General features: G+C 33.2%; 1 protein-coding gene and 1 pseudogene across 1 annotated transcript in view; one reads left to right on the top strand and one right to left on the bottom strand.

Moving 5' to 3' along the window:
• Window positions 1–498: 498 nt before the first annotated feature.
• LOC128164258 (receptor-type tyrosine-protein phosphatase epsilon-like) overlaps window positions 499–21,059 on the bottom strand; it is a 56,214-nt gene continuing 35,653 nt past the window's right edge. Inside the window, exons 8-26 of the mRNA XM_052828032.1 lie at window positions 11,364–11,464; window positions 10,786–10,895; window positions 10,561–10,637; window positions 9,332–9,513; window positions 9,184–9,241; window positions 8,271–8,344; window positions 7,962–7,998; window positions 7,751–7,848; window positions 7,463–7,591; window positions 5,821–5,969; window positions 5,423–5,558; window positions 4,975–5,121; window positions 4,782–4,875; window positions 3,684–3,757; window positions 3,214–3,348; window positions 2,295–2,414; window positions 2,043–2,185; window positions 1,237–1,372; window positions 499–1,020 (exon numbers count right to left, since the gene is read on the bottom strand). Of these exons, the coding sequence (XP_052683992.1) occupies window positions 925–1,020; window positions 1,237–1,372; window positions 2,043–2,185; window positions 2,295–2,414; window positions 3,214–3,348; window positions 3,684–3,757; window positions 4,782–4,875; window positions 4,975–5,121; window positions 5,423–5,558; window positions 5,821–5,969; window positions 7,463–7,591; window positions 7,751–7,848; window positions 7,962–7,998; window positions 8,271–8,344; window positions 9,184–9,241; window positions 9,332–9,513; window positions 10,561–10,637; window positions 10,786–10,895; window positions 11,364–11,464 (2,096 nt within the window). The 3' untranslated portion in view covers window positions 499–924. The remainder of the gene's footprint in view (window positions 1,021–1,236; window positions 1,373–2,042; window positions 2,186–2,294; window positions 2,415–3,213; window positions 3,349–3,683; window positions 3,758–4,781; window positions 4,876–4,974; window positions 5,122–5,422; window positions 5,559–5,820; window positions 5,970–7,462; window positions 7,592–7,750; window positions 7,849–7,961; window positions 7,999–8,270; window positions 8,345–9,183; window positions 9,242–9,331; window positions 9,514–10,560; window positions 10,638–10,785; window positions 10,896–11,363; window positions 11,465–21,059) is intronic.
• On the top strand, window positions 14,077–19,988 carry LOC128164260 (uncharacterized; annotated as a pseudogene).

Genomic DNA, 21,059 nt, shown 5'->3' with positions numbered 1-21,059 from the left:
TGTTTCCCCATAAGAAAGAAATGGACCGGACACGAATTTGGCACTTTTTCTGCCAGTGACCTTGACCTTGCCCGAATGACCTTGGGTCAAGGTCATGACACACCCTTAGGTCATAAGCAATCTTTGTGTGAAGTAAGAACTTCCAATGTTTCCCCATAAAAAGAAATGGACCGGACACGAATTTTGCACTTTTTCTGCCAGTGACCTTGACCTTGCCCAAATGACCTTGGGTCAAGGTCATGACACACCCTTAGGTCACAAGCAATCTTTGTGTGAAGTAAGAACTTCCAATGTTTCTCCATAAGAAAGATATAGACCGGACACGATTGCACAGACAGACGGACAGACAGACAGACGGACAGACGGACGGACGGACAAGGTGATTCCTATATACCCCCCCAAACTTTGTTTGCGGGGGGTATAACAAGTAAATACAAAGTAATACAGGGTGTATGTACAGGCAATGAACAGGCCGCACAGTGCGTTAATTTTAAAATAATAGATACAGAAAAGGGTTTCTGACAACAATACATGCATGATAAGAAACATGTTTCCTTTTGCATTAAATAAAATTATGACAATTCTACATTGAGTATCTTCGGTCTAATTTCCTCCATTTCCCCTTTTTTAATGCAGAATACAAAACTTTCATGGAACCAACATAGGTTTTTCTACTGATTGCCGTACAGTCTCTGATCTTTCTTCATGATCTATTGATTGTTGTACACAGCCTCTGATGTTGTTTCAATGTTCTACTAATTGCCGTACACATTCTATTGATGTTGTTTCAATGTTCTACTAATTGCTGTACACACTCTCTGATGTTGTTTCAATGTTCTACTTATTGCTGTACACACTATCTGATGTTGTTTCAATGTTCTACTAATTACTGTACACACTCTCTGATGTTGTTTCAATGTTCTACTAATTGGTGTACACATCCTTTTGATTACTGTACACACTCTCTGATGTTGTTTCAATGTAATCACGCAGCGTTTTATACACAAAGGAATACTCCTCCTGTCAATGGGAATGGGAAATATTAAACTAACGATAGAATATACAAACAAACGACCACACAAACAATTTTTGGTTTGATATTTTTTTCATTTATAATACGTTTGTATATCTCTTAAAGCGTAATCACATGGATGGACTATTTTCTTTAAATTTATTTATGAAATATCATCGAGTGAAAATAAAACCTAAATATATTTAAACACCGAAACATTATACCTGTGTGGAACAGAATTCTGGTCGCCTTGTCTGTAGTTGTCTGACTGTTGTAAACACGTCAATGTTGTCGTCCATGGTGATTTGTTGTATGGAGTTAAACACGGCACAGAATACTCCGCATAGTGATGCACCATCTCTGTTATAAGGGAAAAAACTCATTACTTATTGCAAATGGAAAGCAACGTTTGTAAAATAATTATGATAGAAAAATGTAGTTACTTGCACATATCAAAATGTTTTTATCCAAATAAAAGAATGTTTTTACTATTAAAGTGGTTCATACTGGTATAAAAAAAGAGTACATTACAGAACAAATGCATAACACAATTATCTTTGCATTTTATGAACTGACACTGCTAGATGATGCGTTTGAAAGTGTTTTAGAAAAATAAATTAAAAAAGGTGCGTATTACTATTATTTATACACAGTCAAATTGATTTAACTGTTATCATTATTAGTGATTTGACAGTGGGAAAATTACATACAAAAATAAAAGAACGACGATAAGGCAAGCTAAAACTCTTTTATAAAAAATCTCAAAAGCTTCTGTTTTGAATAAAATTACTGTTTTACTTTACTGTAACCCAACCTTTCGTTGTCGTATGGTTATAACAAGACTGGTCTGGAAAAGGCTTGGTCGAGAACATTTGTCGTCGCGATCAAGTTTATCGTAAATAAATCAGGAAATAAAGTCGTCGTAAATAAAAGTTGGTTTGTCAGTCTATCTATCTATCTATCTATCTATCTATCTATCTATCTATCTTAATTCTTGTACAACAACCAATGGTTAGAAGGCATCACTTACTTGCTGACTATAGTAATGGGGTTTTCTGTTGAAAGGTTTCGAGTATATGATACTATGCTTCGGAGAAACGATGTGTCTGGATGAGTTCCGGTTGATTTCAGTTGTCCCTTGGGTTCTACAACTACTACTGAATGAGGTGTCTTCTAAAAAAAAATTAAAATTCTTGGATATGAGTTGTTTTCTTATAATTAAGTGAGGTAAGTATTTGAATATCTGTGAATTAGAGAATAAACAGATACAAGTTACTATTACCTCCCCGTGAATGATGTTGACTGTAGTGACCTTGACCTCGGTGTCACTCTCAGATTCATGCTGTACAACAAATGGCGGCACGTCCCTGGAAGACGCTATTTCTGGTAACCATGTCTTAGACTAAAAAGGAGTGAAAACTTGTACTTCTGCAATACGTGTTATATTTGTAAAAAGCCGATCTGTGATTTCTTCTTATATTGTCATTATTGTCCTATTGGATCATGATCATTTTAATCTATATAGCTATATATTTGATGCATACAAATGCTGCGATCAATTCTTTATTTAACGACTACTTTATAGTTATTAATCACATGCATTATGGCTACGTCTTCTATCTCATGTTGTTGTGTTTCATTGATTTTGATTCAGAATCATTTGAAGTCATATTGGGGACTAAGTACCCGAATATGTCGTTGATGATGTATGATGTACTGCCATATTTCTAAACATAAGTAAAATCAAAATGCTATTTGTTTTTTTGACGTTAACTAAATAGCATTGATTACTGAAGCCAAATATCAGAAGTTTTGGAATGTTTATTCATACCCATGTACAAATTGATATGAAATTAAAGCAATATGAGCTGCCATTTTTTTTAACGAAAATGTTTTTTTCTACTGAAATGACAAAAATATCATGGTTTTTAAATTTCTTTTCGCATAGTTTTTGTGAAAAGGGCCGTTAAGGAGCTTTGATTGGAGCGAAATTGAATAATTGTCGTCCTGTACAAAAATTGATTTGCTATATGTTCCTTAGAAGAGATATATTTCCTCTGACAAAAATTGATGATTTTTCTCAACCTTATTTATCATAAAAGTTAAATTACATGCAGACTTAGCATACTAACAGGTTTTTACAGCAAAATAAAATTCTAAAAAATACAGCTCATATTGCTTTAAAATTATGATAAACCCACCGACTCTATTTCATGTAATGGGTTCATACAGACGACTGTGTCAGATTCATGATCATTGAGCAGGCGCAGGAAGTCCACAGCGTCCTCTGGTGTCGGGTAATGAGTCACTATAAACGCTCTTTCTTTCTGGTAAGACTAAAGAAAAAATCAAAGTCATTACATTTAAATAAATTCATAGCAACTGTTTTTTCTGATATAATTTTCAAGAAAAACTAGCTTTCGTTATGTATTATGGTATATACTTTAAACTGGATTTAACAATTCAAATTAAATGAATCAGCCATTAAATATATAAACAAGCGGATCAAATATATACTAGTGCGCTCTCCCTTCTAAAATCATTAAGTAATTCGACCATTCATGTTTTTTTTTAGAAATAATTTAAGAAAGGCACGAAATGGCGGACTTTGTATTTCTGTACCTGTACAAGTATGGGCAACATTTTTATTGTGGAATTAAAATGTACTCACTGATACGTGAATCGCATTGATGACGTTGCCTCGTTTACCAACAGATGATGTCAGATATAACATGTATTTGTCCACTGGAAAGAAGGAGAATTATGTAATTGACTAATTTTCATAATAAAATGTAATCGAAGTACTGAAGTACTGATGGGAGTTGATTTTATCGATTATTATTTATCTTAAAATCAACGATAGGTTGTTTTGCTTGGCAAGTAGTATATAATCTGTATTTGAATTACGCACATACTTATAATATGAATTCTCGGACTTTTCCGACAAGAATTTCGATAAAAACCTCTTATGAATCATGTTGTGTAATATTTAAAAATAGAAATGATTTCATCAAATTATGTATCGGTATTCAAAATATTTCAAATATTGTATGGATTCAACCATTAATGAACTCTAGTCTCGTTCAATCAGATGCTCGGCTGTCTCCGTCTGCTTGTCGGAGATGTAGGGAGACAGCCGATGGTTAAACGAGACTATATTGAACTCTGGCGTAGGCAGACTGCAAAAAACTTCAAAATTGTTCGTACTATTTAAAATCTGACTATTTCCAAGGTATTTATAAATAAGTTTCCTTTAAAAAAATGATTCAGCGTACATAACATCGAATTTATCGATTATGTTCAAGCGGTGATGATTTGTGCTGAGGTCCAAACACTGTTTCAGTTTCGGTTTGCCAGAGTAACTGCATTGGAGAGTTGATTAAAATCAACTCCCAAAAACAATTTCAGCTAATGTGTATAACCAATCTAATCTGGAACGTAGGTAATGAATAGTGAATTCTAAAAATGAACACACCTATTAACATCCAATCAAATTACTGTGAATCAATTTTCAATAGCAATAGTTACTTTAATTTCACATATCAACTATGTCAAGTACTTTCATAATTTCAGAAATTACCACTTCCTATGTGTTCATTTTGATTTAGAGTTCTTCGACGCTTTTGACACTTATTTGCGTATGACAGGTATTCGAAATTTGGTATAAATTCTGACGCATAATTAGAACTTCAATTAGTTTTTACAAATGAATCATTTCATTTTTTTTTGTTTTGTTAATAATTGTGAGTATTAGGCAAATTGTACTGACATGGCAAAACATTGTTTCCTCTTTTATTGTCTAAATGCTGACTGGAATTCTTGAAATAAGCACTTGTGTATACTGGTCGAATTTCCATCAGTTTCTGCAAGAAAAAAATGAATAAATTTTTAATCCCTAAACTTAAGCAAATATCAAGAGAATCCCTATATGTTTTTTTATTGTTGCTGTGTTCACGTTTTACCTGAATCTCCTTCCTGATGCCTGTTTGGTTAGCTGGGTGATCCCCGGTCAGTGTTTCCATTTTCTTAGTAAAATCAGGAAGACTTTGTGTTTCCATAGAAGCTTTGAATTTTTCGTTCAACGCCAGAAATATCGTCATATACTGTTCCTATAAAAAAAGTTCCGAATCAAATAAATTTACAGTTAAACACGGTTATAGCGAACACACTTACAATGAATTGCAGCTTACTGCAAAGTGATTTTCATTCCCCGAGACTTTTTTACATGTTGAAAACTTGACGGATATAACGAATTACGCTTACAACGATGCAGAATCTCCTGCCTCTTGCAAGCGGGAATAACTGTATTCAATTCATTCAAAAAGTACTAATTATTTTTTTAAGGTCTTACTGGTTTAGTATATATATATTATGCTAATCATCAATGAGTTAATATTCCGACAGACTTACATATGTTTGGACCATGTTCATTCTGTTTGTCCTCATGATCTTTACGTACTCCGCTACATTGATTTTACCAGACGCTTTACCAGCCTTGTACAGAGCATCCAGGGCAATGTACATTCCTGTTCGACCTATTCCTGCGCTACAATTGCATATCACTTTCAGTTAAAGTAGACAATTCAAAAGATAATATTCTTTTATTTTTGATAATAGATTGTACCATTTTCCTTGTATTTGCTGAGGTTTGGTTTCAATTATTTGTTATTTTACAGTCATCTAACTACAATTCATTTGTTGATGTTGAAAATTTAGTTTCTACATTACCTGACTCATGACAATGTTAATCTGCAAAATTGGATTGTATTTTAACAGAAAACGGTCTATGCATGTATACACAATATTACCTGCAGTGTACCAGTATTGGTGATTTATTCCTACTTGTCCTTGTTCTCATCACGTGACTATGGAAAACAACCAATGAAAGAGGATCCGGGGTACCATGGTCAGGCCACGCGGTGTAGTGATATTGCATAACAGTGCGTGATTTTTTTTGCTGATAATGGAGGAGAAATAAAAAAAAAATACACTGCAAAAAATGCGTAAAACGAATTTTATTATTCTCTCACTTTTTTATTAACAACATACATGCATGTCTTTTTGGTTCCTTCTTAAACAGTATACTGTATGTGATAGCATGTATACAACTTAGCAAAAAATTCGTTTTATACACTCTATTATTTGAAGATTTTTCCTGTATATTCTTAGATTCCTGTTGTGCCCTTTTGGAACAATACATGACGTAATTAATACATATTTATACAACTATGCAGAATGATTATAATAGAGCACATAATAAAATCTTTCGTGGTCTGATGTAGTCGTTTAAATCTCAGTAATGGAAGCAAGCGGAAGACGTTGGCATTATATGTATTAGGGCATGTATAATTTTGATCGACTTTACATTTCTGGCCTAAACTTACATGTATCTAGTCCATGTGGGTCAGAGTCAAAATTTAGTGATGTCGACACTAAGGAGCAATGTGCCGGATAATTATGCCAGTGCCAAGGTGGCATTTTTCACCCGTTTAAGCTGCATATCCCGAAAAATTCAAATATGCCATATGATAGATCATTGCATAAAGAGTTAACAACCACCTTTGTTTTCATTGTATCTCACCTGTCAGGTGAAATATTTACCTTTCAAAAAATTCCTTTTAGGAAAATAATTTTTCCCATACGAAACACAATATTCCTATAGGTAATTTAAAATTTCCAATCGGAATACAAGAATTTCCTGTAGGAATTTCAATTCCGATAGGATTTGATAAAATCCGATAGGAAAACTTAATATCCTATAGGAAAACTACATGTCTTAATCAAATTCCTACAGGAAATAACAGTCTCCTATAGGAAATATAATTCGTATCAGACTTTTAAAAATGCTATAGGATTGTCAATATTTCCTCTAGGAGAATTAATACTCCTATTGGAATTATCATTTCCGATTGGATATTAATTTCTAAAGGTAAATATCTCACCTGTCAGGTGAAACACACTTAAAACAAAAGTGGTAATATTCTCTCTAGACAATGGTCTATCATTTGGTATATATGGATTTTTCCGGAACTTTATTTTAAGCGGGTACAAAAATGCCACCTTGGCACTGGCATAATTATCCGGCACAGTGTTTAAGGTTTAACTATCGCATCAGATAAAGCCATGGATTGGTTAAAAAGAACAATCAAACAACCAGCAGTAAATTACCATTTATTCTAATTAGTAGCTGACGAACGATTACTAGTGCAGTCAATGGAGTCTGGTAGTTCTAGATTTTAAGAGATGTCATTAAATCTCCATAGCCACGACGTCATTGGCTTTTTTACTACAACATTAACGTTCCAAGGTTGTCAACGCCCGAGAAATATTAAAAGGGGCGATATGGCTGAAAGCTGTCAATATTAGAGCCTTTGTTACGTATCCAAACTAGACTACTATTAAAGCATTGTACATTTACAACACAGCACAATTATAGAAGTATGATATTACCTGCTTGTGCGAAACTGATAGTTTTCTTATGACGTAAAAGGCGTATTGTTTTTCCTCCTTATTCTTGATGACGATATTTCCGTGACGTCTTGCTTTCATTTTCCCAGGCCAGTATTGAAAACATTTCACCTGATTGTAATTTCATGCTTGCAAGTTAAGTCTTTCATAAAATGCAGATTTCGGCAAAAATAATTACTATTCAATTGATTATACTTCTACAAACGTTAAATATCACAAAAACACGAAATACTTCTACCAAATTTAATTGTTTATCTCAAATTTACCAACCTTTACTCCTTCTTTTAAGTTGGTCAACATTACAATTTGTGTAACATTTTCTTGCCAGATCATTGTCCAAAAATCATTCAGTGTGTTCTGTTTAGGACCTTTATAACAAGGCATGTAAAGGATGTTTTCAGTATTTAAAAAAAAAATACTTACATGACCACGTGGTTAAACTTGAAATTCAAATTAAATTTTTGGTCGTAAAAAAGTTTACCTTGTGATGCAATATACGCTCTCTCTTCTTCCAATCCCTTCAAAAAATATTTGATGAGATAAGACCAAATAAATGATTGCTAATAAATCACAAACTACATATAATCAATGATTTACTTATGGCTGGAAAATATAATAATGGAATCAAAATACTTGTAAACAAATGGTTTAATGTCAATTTTGTTTTTAAAGATCATTTTACGAGAATGTAATTATTTACGACTTTGTCGTAAGTTCTTCTGTAAATTGCAGCAAAGATTTGCAATGCTTGATTATACAAATATGATAAAGTTTACTGAGTGATACTCACACTAATGTAGTTTGCATTGATGTAGTCACCAGATGGTTTATCTAGTTCTGTCAGAATGACCCTGGAGTGATCATCTGTAATAAAAGACCACTTCAGTGGGTAAGTGCAGGGAGGACTCGACAAATCTCGGTAAGAATTAATCATAAGGCTACATTCTTCAAGAGGGCTGGATGGCCGAAGCCATTGTTAGACTGTTTTTACCTTCTTTAGACGAAAATTAAAAAAAAATAGTAAGATGTTCAAATTTTAATGCTAAAATTCTTACTTTTTTTTACTTAATGATATTTTTTGTTTCTGTCAATTGATTTTATAGTTAAAGAAAATCCAATACATGTATCTGATAGATAAATGAAACTTCAGAACAAGATTCTGCCAGCACTAAAAAACTCCACATTGACCAGAAGGCAAAGAGTTAAACTGTTTTGTTATACTTTCATGTTAAATACTGAAATCTGATTGGTTAAGACGCAGTTAATAATATTTACTATTACCCTCAGCGTTAGCAGCGCACTTGGCAACGGGTAACATTAAAAAATGTTACATGCGCGAACATTATGCACGTACGGTTCGCTGTAGAATTCACATTATTCCTATATAAAAGCAGTAAAATTTTCTTAAAAATTTTAAAAAAGACATTCAGTATAACAAAATAAATAGTGCCTGTTTGGGAGGATAACAGTTGAAATTGACACCCCTCGAAAACCATTGTCAACCTCCGCTTCGCGTCGGTTGACAATGGTTTTCTCGGGGTGTCAATTTCAACTGTTACCCTCCCAAACAGGCACTATTTATATAATAGCAGCTTCTTTTTAAATAATTTTAGAAATTATTACTGCAAAGAACTTTTGGACAAGAAAATATTTGTACTTCTTTTATCACCTTCAAGGGAACGTAGTTTTGAATCTGTTTTTACCTAGATTTTCCTGGCGTTTTCCATCTTCGCAGGAATGTTGTTCTCCATATGGCAACATCTAAGAAATTAAAACAGAAAATAGGAAAAACAAAACAAAACAATTTCAACTTATTTATGAGACGGACCAATTGACAGAAAGATCGCTTACAGCGTATTCTCTTTTGAATCCGTTATCTTCATCTTCTCTCCTTTCATTTATTGCACTTTCGATATCACTGATCGGGATATCACATATGGTCTTATTGTTATTTGAATTCAAAACAGGTTTGTCATCGGTTTCCTTATTTTCATAGATGTTTGTTAATCCAGTATTCTCACTTCCGTTGCGCACTGAAACAAACAAAATACAGAGGTGAATTCCGGGCCTACTTGTAGTTGGTTAAAGAAAAGGTCAATAGTTGACATCGTTTTTTTGTATAAGCCCAAAGAGGACTTGAGGACAAAACCCAGCCCCCCCTTAACCCCCAATTTAACCCCCCGGGGTAGTTGACTTTTTTGATAGAAATTACTTTTAAGTCTTGTACACAACATGTTCAATTTTAAATGTCTACAAATTAACGGAAAATAAATGATTGCTGTAAAGGAACTGCTATCAAAAAAGCATCAACTAGCCCGGGGGTCCAAATCGGGGGAAGGGGGCCCTGTCCTCCAGCACCTGTGTACAAGCCAGGTTACATTGTTTTATCCAATCTTATTAATTCTCTGCAATATGTACAACAGGTTTTTTCTTCGTCGAAAAAAAAAACAAAACAAGGAAGCTTAGGAACTCAAATATAAAATACATAGAGTAGATAGCCAAAAAAATTAAGTGTGATACGCTTATATAGAATATCGACAAATCAGAACGTACCTATGCTGATGCCTGAATATGAACTTGACTAAATAATTAGAGAGTTACACTTCCAAAGAGAAAAGAAGTTTCATATTTTGCAATCTCAAAGGTACCACATGCACGCCGCTTTTCATACATTCAATTAATGAAAAGTAAGGTGAGTTTGTGTATACACTACATCTTAACAGTCGAAACTGATTCATTATAACAAAATGAAGATATTGCATCAAAATACACGAAGCATATATAGGAACTTTTGTTTTTCAATTAGAATAGTTAAGTTTCACATCGTGACTTCACAATGATCAGACGCTAAAACTTCTAAATATTTTAAAGTATAGTTATGTTGCAATCTAAACGTCATAACGATATCACAACGGAGATCTTAATGACTTTATGACTTTTATCTGAATAATTGTATTGTTATTGTCCTTTACAAAAGTTTGGATTATTGAGAATCAAAAACAACAACGTTTGATTCCCAATAATCTCATTTTTTGTAAAGGACATTATTCTAAGCATTATTCTAAGCATCTATTACTTACAATGTGCATTCTCTTCCCTCTCCTGAATACGTTTCTCTGATCCTTGCATTTCATCCTTTGGTTTTGTTGTTCTCGTTCTTCAAAATAACAGTAATTATATAACGAAGTATGTAACACATTATGTTCTACCAATAATTTAACATCAAACATTTTGCTAATATACAACTGCAAAATAGGCTAAAACACGTACAATGTTACAGTAATAACGAGCTACATATATGTTACCTCTTAAACACAATGATAAAGACAACAACTAGGATGGCCAGGACTACTGCCGCTACCACACCAACAATAACGGCAGTGTTGTCATCTGGATCGTTTGGCGGCGTGTCAATCTGTGTAATAAAGAGTGATGAATCAAGCTGTATAATTATTGAAACGACACAAATGAATAAGACAATTATAATGAATAAAATCATACGGTCAGAAAAATCTCCTCAATCATATTGATTAAATAGCACAGTACGGTTTTGATTCCAAAAGCGTAACCGTGGAAAAGAAAAAAAATAAGAATATGACTTCTAATTCATGTCACTGATTAAGCATATAACGTCAGGTCTAGAATCTGTAGAATTACTATTACTAATTCAAGCGTGTCTTATTTTACCCAAGGTCTCATGTTGAAAACTGGAATTTGATATCACATTGTTTCTCAATTGATCTAAATGAAATTATTAATGCTCGTAGAAATGCAGAGGTTCAGAGAGAGAACATGTACATAACATTACATAATAAAAATAAAGCATCCATTCATGTCGAAAAAAAATCATATAAATTATACATGTACATATCTTCTAATTTACCTGTTCACATGTTCCGGCTATGACGTCACAGGTTCTATTATTAGCACAAACTGCCTGGCATGTTTCGTTACAGTTGTAACCATATGATCCCCATTTACAACCTGAAATAACCGGCACATATAAAAGATATAATTAAAATGTGATTGTTTAAATCCGGTTTGTATAATTTACCTTTTAGAAGGGCATTTAAGAAGTCGTGTAAAACAGTAGATTGATTACTAGAGCTCTTTTTACAATCAGTGTGTTGAAAATCATTTCAAATTGTTTTAATCTTATTTGATTTTCTTTGTGTACAATTTGTTCCTTTATTATCATACATCAAAACGTATCACCCTTAGAAATAATACATAAACAAAAAAAACTTAGTGACCGTGCATACATAGTCGCCTTTATAAATTATATGACTGCCGTCACGAGAAAAGGGCCCTTAAGGTCAAAATTTCACAAATTCACTTTTTTGTCAATTCTGATTAGTCAACTCTTTCTGAATACAAATATACAAAGATATCCAAGATCATGTGTGTTTTAAGCATTTTATGACAATTTTAGTAAGAGATGTTTAACACGACTTTGACGTAGCTCGTCGAAAACGTCACGACGTTACGAACGTCAAAATTTTTTTTGCAATAATTTTATTCTTCAATACTTCCTTTCATCGTCTTTAATCGTTTGAAGTAGAATTAATTAATATTTTTTCTACAAATCTAGATTTCTTACAATTTTTCAAAAAGAGATTAAAACATATATATGCGCATTTTGAATATCCAGATATACTTAAGGAATGAATGTAATATTTTTTAGTTTTATACGATATAAAATGGTTTTGGACAGTTTACGCTTTATAAACCGCGAAGCGGTTTATAAAAAAGCGTAAACTGCCCCAAACCATTTTATATCGTATAAAACTAAAAAATATTACATTCATTGCTTATAATTTAATTATTTTTGCTATTAATTGTAGATAATTTAATTCTGGTTGTAACGCGTTTTCTGATTGGCTAAAAATATTATTTTATATTGTATAAAGAATGTTGCCTACGTCATAGTAAGACTAACGTCAAAAATGTATTAATCCGCCTGACGTTACGTTTGAATTTTGTACAATTTGATATCAATTTGATGGTCAAATGACCGTTTTTATCTACAATTAATAGCAAAAATAATTAAATTATAAGCAATGAATGTAATATTTTTTAGTTTTATACGATATAAAATGGTTTGGGGCAGTTACGCTTTTTTATAAACCGCGAAAAATATTACATTCATTCCTTAAATAAAAACGGTCATTTGACCATCAAATTGATATCAAATTGTACAAAATTCAAACGTAACCAAACCAACAAAATACAAAAGATATCCCACGTGCTGAATCTACACTTCTTTTCAATCGCTTTGTAAGTTCATGCATACCGTTGTATTTTTGTGATGCGATTTTTATAAACCATAATCGTTGAAATAATTAATAATAAATAAGCATTATTCACTCTTGTTTTCAAAATGCAAGATTGCAAGTGAATTTCAATAAGACATCTGCAGTAATTATGTCCATTCTTTTGCACTAATTGGTAGTACAGTGCCGATAGACGTAGCTTATACTCAGTGAGAAGTAACATGTTGACTAAATTTAATTTTCTTATTATCGATGTTTCACGATGAATGAATATATAAATCTCTCTCTCTCTCTCTCTCTCTCTCTCTCTCTCTCTCTCTCTCTCTCTCTCTCAAAATGACAAATGACAAATTAAATGAAAGACGTTTGTAGAGTGTATAAAGTTGCATACGAGATTCCGAAGTTTTAAGAAATATTGCGATTCTCGGATTTTGTTTTTGTCCCTGTACATGTACATTGAAACAAACACGACTAAACATTGACTTCAGTATAATCGAAAATTGTTTTTTGTATAAAAAAGAAAATACGAGAAACCATCATCTATGAAGGTGAATTGTACGGCCATGCATGTTATTAATTGTAAATATCGCACTTGTAGTGTTTATATGTATCGATAAACATGAATTGATTTATAAAACGGCAATTTCATTGACTTGATATCAAACGTATAGTAGTCATGCGCGGATCTAGAGGGGGGTCGGGGGGGTCCCGACCCCCCCTGGAAAATGAAAATTTATTAAATTTACATAGTAAAATTATCGCGAAAATATGCCTCGGACCCCCCCTGGCAAACACAATTATCCTTCGGACCCCCCCCTGGAAAAATTTTCTGGATCCGCGCATGAGTAGTATAATGATTGCGTTTACAAACCTGTTTAATTTAAGGAATTTTAAAACATGTACGTAACTGATCTGAGATGAATACAATCATATAAAATGCTATAAATCCATGAAAATGTGGTGAGTTTTCAGGCACGTTATGACTGATTTTTTTATGTATATATAAGTTAGCTCAAAAAGTACACACAACATGTGGATTTCGGTTGTTAAATTGCACAAGAAAACAAAATATGTTGCGCTCAAATAATAAACAAGTTTTTAATTCGTACAGGAACACATGTATATACTTTTATGTTGTTTCATTAAAGGCACTTTACATGAGAATAAGAATCAGTAGCCCTTTTCACAAAAAAACGTAAGTTTAATCTTAATTATTTGACTTACGAATACCGTAAGTCATTTCTTAAGTCGTTTTCACGAAACCACTCGTAAGTGAAAAAAACAACTTACGACAAAAAGCTTTCTTAGCAACACACTTTCGTTTTCAATGCGGCTGCGCATTCACACCTTCCGGTTACGTAATCGTCTGCAAATTCCACATAACAGCGGGAAATTTAACATAAACACAACATGGACAAACAAAAATGCAAACCAAACTGGAGTACCGATGAGTTGGAGGCTTTGGCTCAGGGTGTTTCGGCCAACATCAAGACTATAAGCAATAAGAGGAAAATTCTCCCCTGGCCTTACCAATAGCCAAAAGACGCAATGTTGGCAACAAATAGCCGAACGGTGAGTTGACCATGTTGACAGCGCACTGTTGTTTCACTGACCTACTTGTTTACTATAAGTTTTTCTTATCTTCGTTTCATATGAAAACAATTTAAGCAAATCCTATATTAAATTGACTTTAAAATTAAGTAATGTTGATTATATAATAGGTTTTTATCGACACAAATATCTAATTAAATGATATCAGGGACGTATATACGTTCCCTCATGATATGAAACGGCTAAAAGTCTAAAACCTCTATAAATATGTGTTTTGAAAAACTGCATATCTTTGAACGAATGAGTTAGACCTACATTCAGCAGTTACATGATTATAAGATAAGGACCAAATTGATAGATAAAATACAATGAACAAATGATGCAAGAAAAATGAACATGTGAATAAAAATGCACATGTATATAAAAAACAATTATATAAAATGATTTGGATGGATGGATGGATGGATGGATGGATGGATAGATAGATAGATAGATAGATAGATAGATAACATTTTAAAGCATCAACATTTCTTTTAGAGTAAACTCTGTCAACATATCAGAAATCACACGGGATGTTGTTGATTGTAAGAAAAAGTGGCAGGATATTTCAAGTGCCACAAAGAAAAAAGAAGCTGCATGTTTGAAAGAGATGAGAGGTACAGGAGGTGGTCCTGCACCTGTGGAGGATATAAAAACCTGGGAAAGACTTGTAAGTTCCTGGCTATGATTATTCTACATGTAGTTGTCTTTGTCTGTATTTCTTATCTAAAACAATTTGACACTAAGAGTTTAAAATGTTGATCAAGAAACATGTTTGCCACACTTGTAAAATATACTTTTTTTTAAATTTTGAATTAGATTCTTGGCACATTATCTAAATGCTCTGTGGAAGGTGTGGAAGGCGGAGTTGACACTTTAGAGTGTAATAAAGCAACAACATCTTCTTTCATTACAATTGAGAAAGGTAAATATTATTCCTCTTATTAATAACTAATTTAAGATTGCATGACTCTCATAGAGTAATACATACGGTATACGATTTACATTTAACTCCATGCAAGTATGATAAAAGTTCATTTTGAAAACAATTTTCTGCTAGTCAATTACAAGTATTGCTTTATAGAATTGTATGTACATGTATTACCAGTAAGTAACAGTACCTCATACGTTATACATACACAGGTGTCATACAGAGAGACTCCTCTCACAGTTAGACTTCCCTGTGGGAAGACTCACTCTGAGGAAAGTCAGTACATGTACTATATATACAATATAGCTATGAATATGAGTATTGTGTTTGATTTTATATCTATATTATAATATTTCTTCAGATTATGATTCTGTATCAGGAATATGTGATGATGCTGTTGCAGACTTGCCGGGTAATTTGCCAGGTATGTTTATGATTATAATGATTATAAATGGTTTTAATATTATTTTTTTATATGGATGGAATGTCAACTTGTTTAAAACATGTTCCCTAACCTGAAATGAAAGATCATATTTCTTGGCTCATCATAGTTACATTGTTATTGTGAGAGATGAATACATGTATTACTAAAGGAAAATTACTGATTAAGCAAGTGCTTTGTATATTTATAAAACATCACAGACATGTAATTTCCATCTCTCTCCCTATAATTTCATAAGTTATTTTTGATACTTGCTGTTTTGTTTAGAAACTCCTTGCAAATTATCTTAGGTTATTCATTTATTGAACTTGCAGTACTTACTATCAAATGTTCTGTATACAACTCTATTCTTATGATTTTTAGCTCACCTGAGCTGAAAGCTCAAGTGAGCTATTCTGATCACATTTTGTCCGTCGTCCGTCTGTCCGTCCGTCTGTCCGTCTGTCCGTCCGTCCGTCCGTCCGTCTGTCCGTCTGTAAACTTTTTACATTTTGAACTTCTTCTCTAAAACCGCTTATCCAATTTCAACCAAATTTGGCACAAAGCATCCTTATGGGAGGGCGAATATAAATTGCAGAAATAAAAGTCCGATCTGCATTCAAAGCGGAGAAAACCTTGAAACTGTAGAAAAAGGGGGGTGCATTTTTAAAAATCTTCTTCTCAGGAACTACCGATGCAAATTCAACGCAGTTTAGCATAAATTATCCTTATGGGAAGGAAAATATAAATTGCAAAAATTAAGGTGTAATTCTGTTTCAAATTTGAGTTATTACGAAAATAATAATAAAGGAAAGGCGTGTTTCAATCAGTTTAATAGCTTCGGGTTCGGCATGCGGTAAAATTATTCCATACTTCTAAAACGAGGTTCTTTGTTTCAAGCAGCCATGACATTATACGAAAAAGGGTCGATCGGACTATGATGAAATTGCTTGTTGTGCAACAGTTCGCGTATGAAGGGAAATTTTGAAACATGCAAAATATATTAGTGCCGATTTTGTGAAGTAAATTGAGGCTAAATATTTCAATGCGTTGACAGTTTTCACACATGACGTTGGTGTTAGCTTGTTCTGATTTTCGTTTCGTTTTCATTATTTATGCTTTGTAACCTGGAAACTATCGTCTGTATTTCGTGATTTTTACGTATCAAATCAAACAGAGACTTCGGTAAAGCAAACAGTTAACTGTTTTCCTGCGCAAATTAAGCAAAATCTGATGTAGGGGTACTGAAATACAATTCATTCTATCGGTAATTCGGCATTATCTTTTGCGTAATGGAAGATTAAATTAATGCAATAGGTTTTGTTGAGATGCTCGGCATTTTCTCGAGTTTATTCAGTTTAAATAGAGTTTGATATCGCTGACGGAAATATGTAGGTATATACATGTATCATATATATGATTCATTTCGAAAAAATAAATTGTGTTCTTTATTTGTTATACATGTAGTGCATGTTTCTTGTGTTTAATTGTTTACAATTTCTATTTACTAACCATATTTGAGTGTTAAACTTCGAATTATAAGCAAGATACATCGATTTGCTCACAATTCTATGTTTGTACACAGATCTTAAAAACTAAAGATTAAAAAAGTAAAAAAAATGTCAATATTTATTAAGAAAAATTTCAAAGTCTGTTCTTCCAGAAACCAACTTTAACAACTTATTGTATTGTAAACTTAACACCTTTTTAGCTCACCTGAGGGTGGGCCACAATGGGGGGTCGAAGTTTAACATAGGAATATATAGAGTAAATTTTTAAAAATCTTCTTCTCAGAATCTAATCAGCCAGGAAAGCTGAAACTTGTGTGAAAGCATCATCAGGTAATGTAGATACAAATTTGTGAAATTTATGACCCCCGGAGGTAGGATGAGGCCACAATGAAGGATCGAAGTTTTACATAGGAATATATAGAGTAAATCTTTAAAAATCTTCCTCTCAGAAACTAATCGGCAAGGAAAGCTGACACTTGTGTGGAAGCATCCTCAGGTAGACTAGATTCAAAGTTGTGAATATTATGACCCCCGGGGGTAGGGTCGGGCCACAATGGGGGTCGAAGTTTAACATGAATATATAAAGTAAATCTTAAAAAATCTTCTTCTCAGAAACAAATCGGCCAGGAAAGCTGACACTTGTGTGGAAGGATCGTCAGGTAGTGTAGATTCAAAGTTGTGATAATTATTACCCCAGGGGTACGGTGGGGCCACAATGGTGGGTCGAAGTTTTACATAGGAATATATAGAGTAAATCTTTAAAAATCTGCTTCTCAGAAACTAATCAGCCAGGAAAGCTAACACTTGTGTGGATGCATTCTCAGGTAGTGTAAATTTAAAGTTGTGAAAATCATGACCCCCGGGGGTAGGGTGGGGCCACAATGGGGGATCGAAGTTTAACATCTTTAAAAAACTTCTTCTCAGAAACTAATCAGCCGGCAATGCTGAAACTTGTTCGGAAGCATCCTCAGGCAGTGTTGATTCAAAGTTGTTAAAATAATAACCCCTTGGGGTAGAATGGGGCCACAATGGGGGGGGGGTCGAAGTTTTACATAGGAATATATAGAGTAAATCTTTAAAAATCTGCTTCTCAGAAACTAATCGGCAAGGAAAGCTGAAACTTGTGTGGAAGCATCCTCAGGTAGTGTAAATTCAAATTTGTGAAAATCATGACCCCCGGAGGTAGGGTGGGGCCACAATGGGAGGTCGATGTTTTACATAGGAATACACAGAGTTAATCTCAAAAAATCTTCTTCTCAGAAACTAATCAGCCAGGAAAGCGGACACTTGTGTGAAAGCATCCTCAGGTAGTGTAGATTCAAAGTTGTGAAAATCATGATCCCCAGGGGTAGGGTGGGGCCACAATGGGAGGGTCAAAGTTTAACAAAGGAATATATAGGGTAAATCTTTAAAAAAATCTTCTCAGAAACTAATCAGCCAGATGATTCTTCATAATTGTTAAGACTTTGGCCCCAGGACTATTGGCCTCCCGAGAAGGTTCAGAGTTTGATGTACGTTTATATCCCTTATATAAATTATATTGTTAAGGATCTTTTTGAGAACTGCAATACTCAACATATGATATGACTATAAAATCATCCTGTTAGAAAAGGGACTAATGATTATAAACATAAGAATATTCAAAGGAAAAAAAGGGTTTTTAATTATACAGGATCTACATGTATTATTATACATTGTCCAGATAGTTTGTATTATGACTCCATTAAGCTGATTTTATCATACCTATTGTTCCTCAGGTGAGCGATGTGGCCCATGGGCCTCTTGTTTTAGATAGCATCTCAGAAATGAAAGAAGCATCTGTCCCAACTCTACCACCCACTTTGCCAGGTACATGTCATATGCATTATTTTCTTTTCACTCATTTAGCACATTTTCTGAATTTGTGCAGCACTGTTAGTGTGTAACTTTTACTATGCTTTATATAAAAATACACCAGATGAGTACAAATTATTCCTAGTGTAATGTTTATATATGATTTTTAATAATGTAACTTTTATCATTTAAAGAATACTAATTGATAACCTTCTCTAATGACTATTTAGAAGCATCGCTCACTTCAAATCTCATGAATGCATCATGGACAAGGCCTGTGAAAAAGAAGAAATTACATGATAGTTGCTGTAAGTATAACAGTATATAAAAGCTTTTCTAGTGTAGATGCAACTATGGCTTTAAGATTCAAATGCACTTGTTCAAAGCTAGTTTTTATTATACTATCATACATGTGAACACAAATTTCAGATTATCTCATTAAGTTGAAGAAATGCCTTTTACAATTAAGCCTTTATCTGTACAGCATTATGTATTTTCCTTTTAAAGTATGTTGAGATCTATGGCATTATAAATTAAGCTGCATGTACCGTACATCTGTCACCTAAATTTTGACACAATGAGAATGAAAATCAGTTTTTAATTAGTCAGCAATTTAGTATCTGATGTAATATGCATACTTACATTTTTAGCCAAGTCTGCAGAAGCACCAAAAGATGTTAGGGAGGAGTTTCTTGAAATGGAGAGAGAGAGAGAGAGAGAGAGAGAGATAAGCACGTACATGAGTACAGGGCCAAGAAGATTAAACTCTATGAAAAGATGGTGGCACAGCAGGATGAAATGCTTCAGTTGCAGAGGAGATCAACAGAGGCAGTCGAATTAATTGTTGCTAAGTTTCCAGGACACTCTTTGAATTCTCCTTTGTCACCATTTTCAGTCTCACCAATCATTAAGTTCCCAAATCTATCATAAATTGACAATTTATGATAGATTTGGGAAAATCCTCCTCAAAGATGAAATCTAATTCTTCACAATTACTGTGAGGAATTAAATGTAATCTTTGAAGATGGTTATTAACTATTCCACAGAAAATTTTTGTTAACTACCCAAGATATATATTTACACTTTTTACAGTTCAATGTTTTTTACCCTTCCAGCAGTCAGACCATCAGTCCTGTTTCCTTTTAGCTCACCTGAACCGATGATTCATGTGAGCTTTTCTGATCACCTGTTGTCTGTCATCCGTCTGTCCGTCTTCACTAGAACCATTGGGCCAAATTTAACTAAACTTGGTACAAAGCATCCTTATGGTAAGAGGATTCAAAATTTTTAAAATAAAGGGCGTAACCTTTTTTGAAAAAAAAAAAGATAATTGCAAAACAGTGAGTAAAGGGTGTATGTCTTTAAAAATCTTCTTCTCAAGAACCAGTGCATCAGAAATGCCAATATTTACCCAAAAACTTGTATATATAGTGAAGATTCTAAATTGTACAAATTGTGATCCTTAGACTGGCCAAAACTGGGGCCCCAAGAAAGGTTCACAGTTTAACATAAAAAAATATATTATGGAAAATGTTTTTAAAAATTTTAAAAAAGAAATAGCATATGCTACGAAATAGAATGTTACAAGGAACTAAGTTCAGGTGAGCGAAGTGGCACATGGGCCTCTTGTTTGTTATTTGTTTTGTTAATTTCCTAACATGACTTCTCTTAAACCACTACATGTCACAGAATTTATTGAAACTTGTAGGGATTTAGGACATAATGTGTAGATGGGCATATATCAAGGAAGTTTTTAATTTTTTTACTCTTTTGAATTTCGAATTATTTAAGGAATGAATTCAATATTTATTTGTTTTATACGATATAAAATGGTTTGGGGCAGTTTACGCTTTATAAACCGCGAAGCGGTTTATAAAAAAGCGTAGACTGTTTCAAACCATTTTATATCGTATAAAACTAATAAATATTGAATTCATTGCTTATAATTTAATTTTTTTACACTTCATTGTAGATAAAAACAATCATTTAACCCTTAAAATGACGTAATATTGAACAAAAT

This window comes from Crassostrea angulata, chromosome 9 (genome assembly GCF_025612915.1).
Source record: "Crassostrea angulata isolate pt1a10 chromosome 9, ASM2561291v2, whole genome shotgun sequence".
Lineage (NCBI taxonomy): Eukaryota > Metazoa > Mollusca > Bivalvia > Ostreida > Ostreidae > Magallana > Magallana angulata.
Note: the sequence above shows the minus strand (reverse complement) of the source record. Positions and strands in the feature narration are given on the sequence as shown.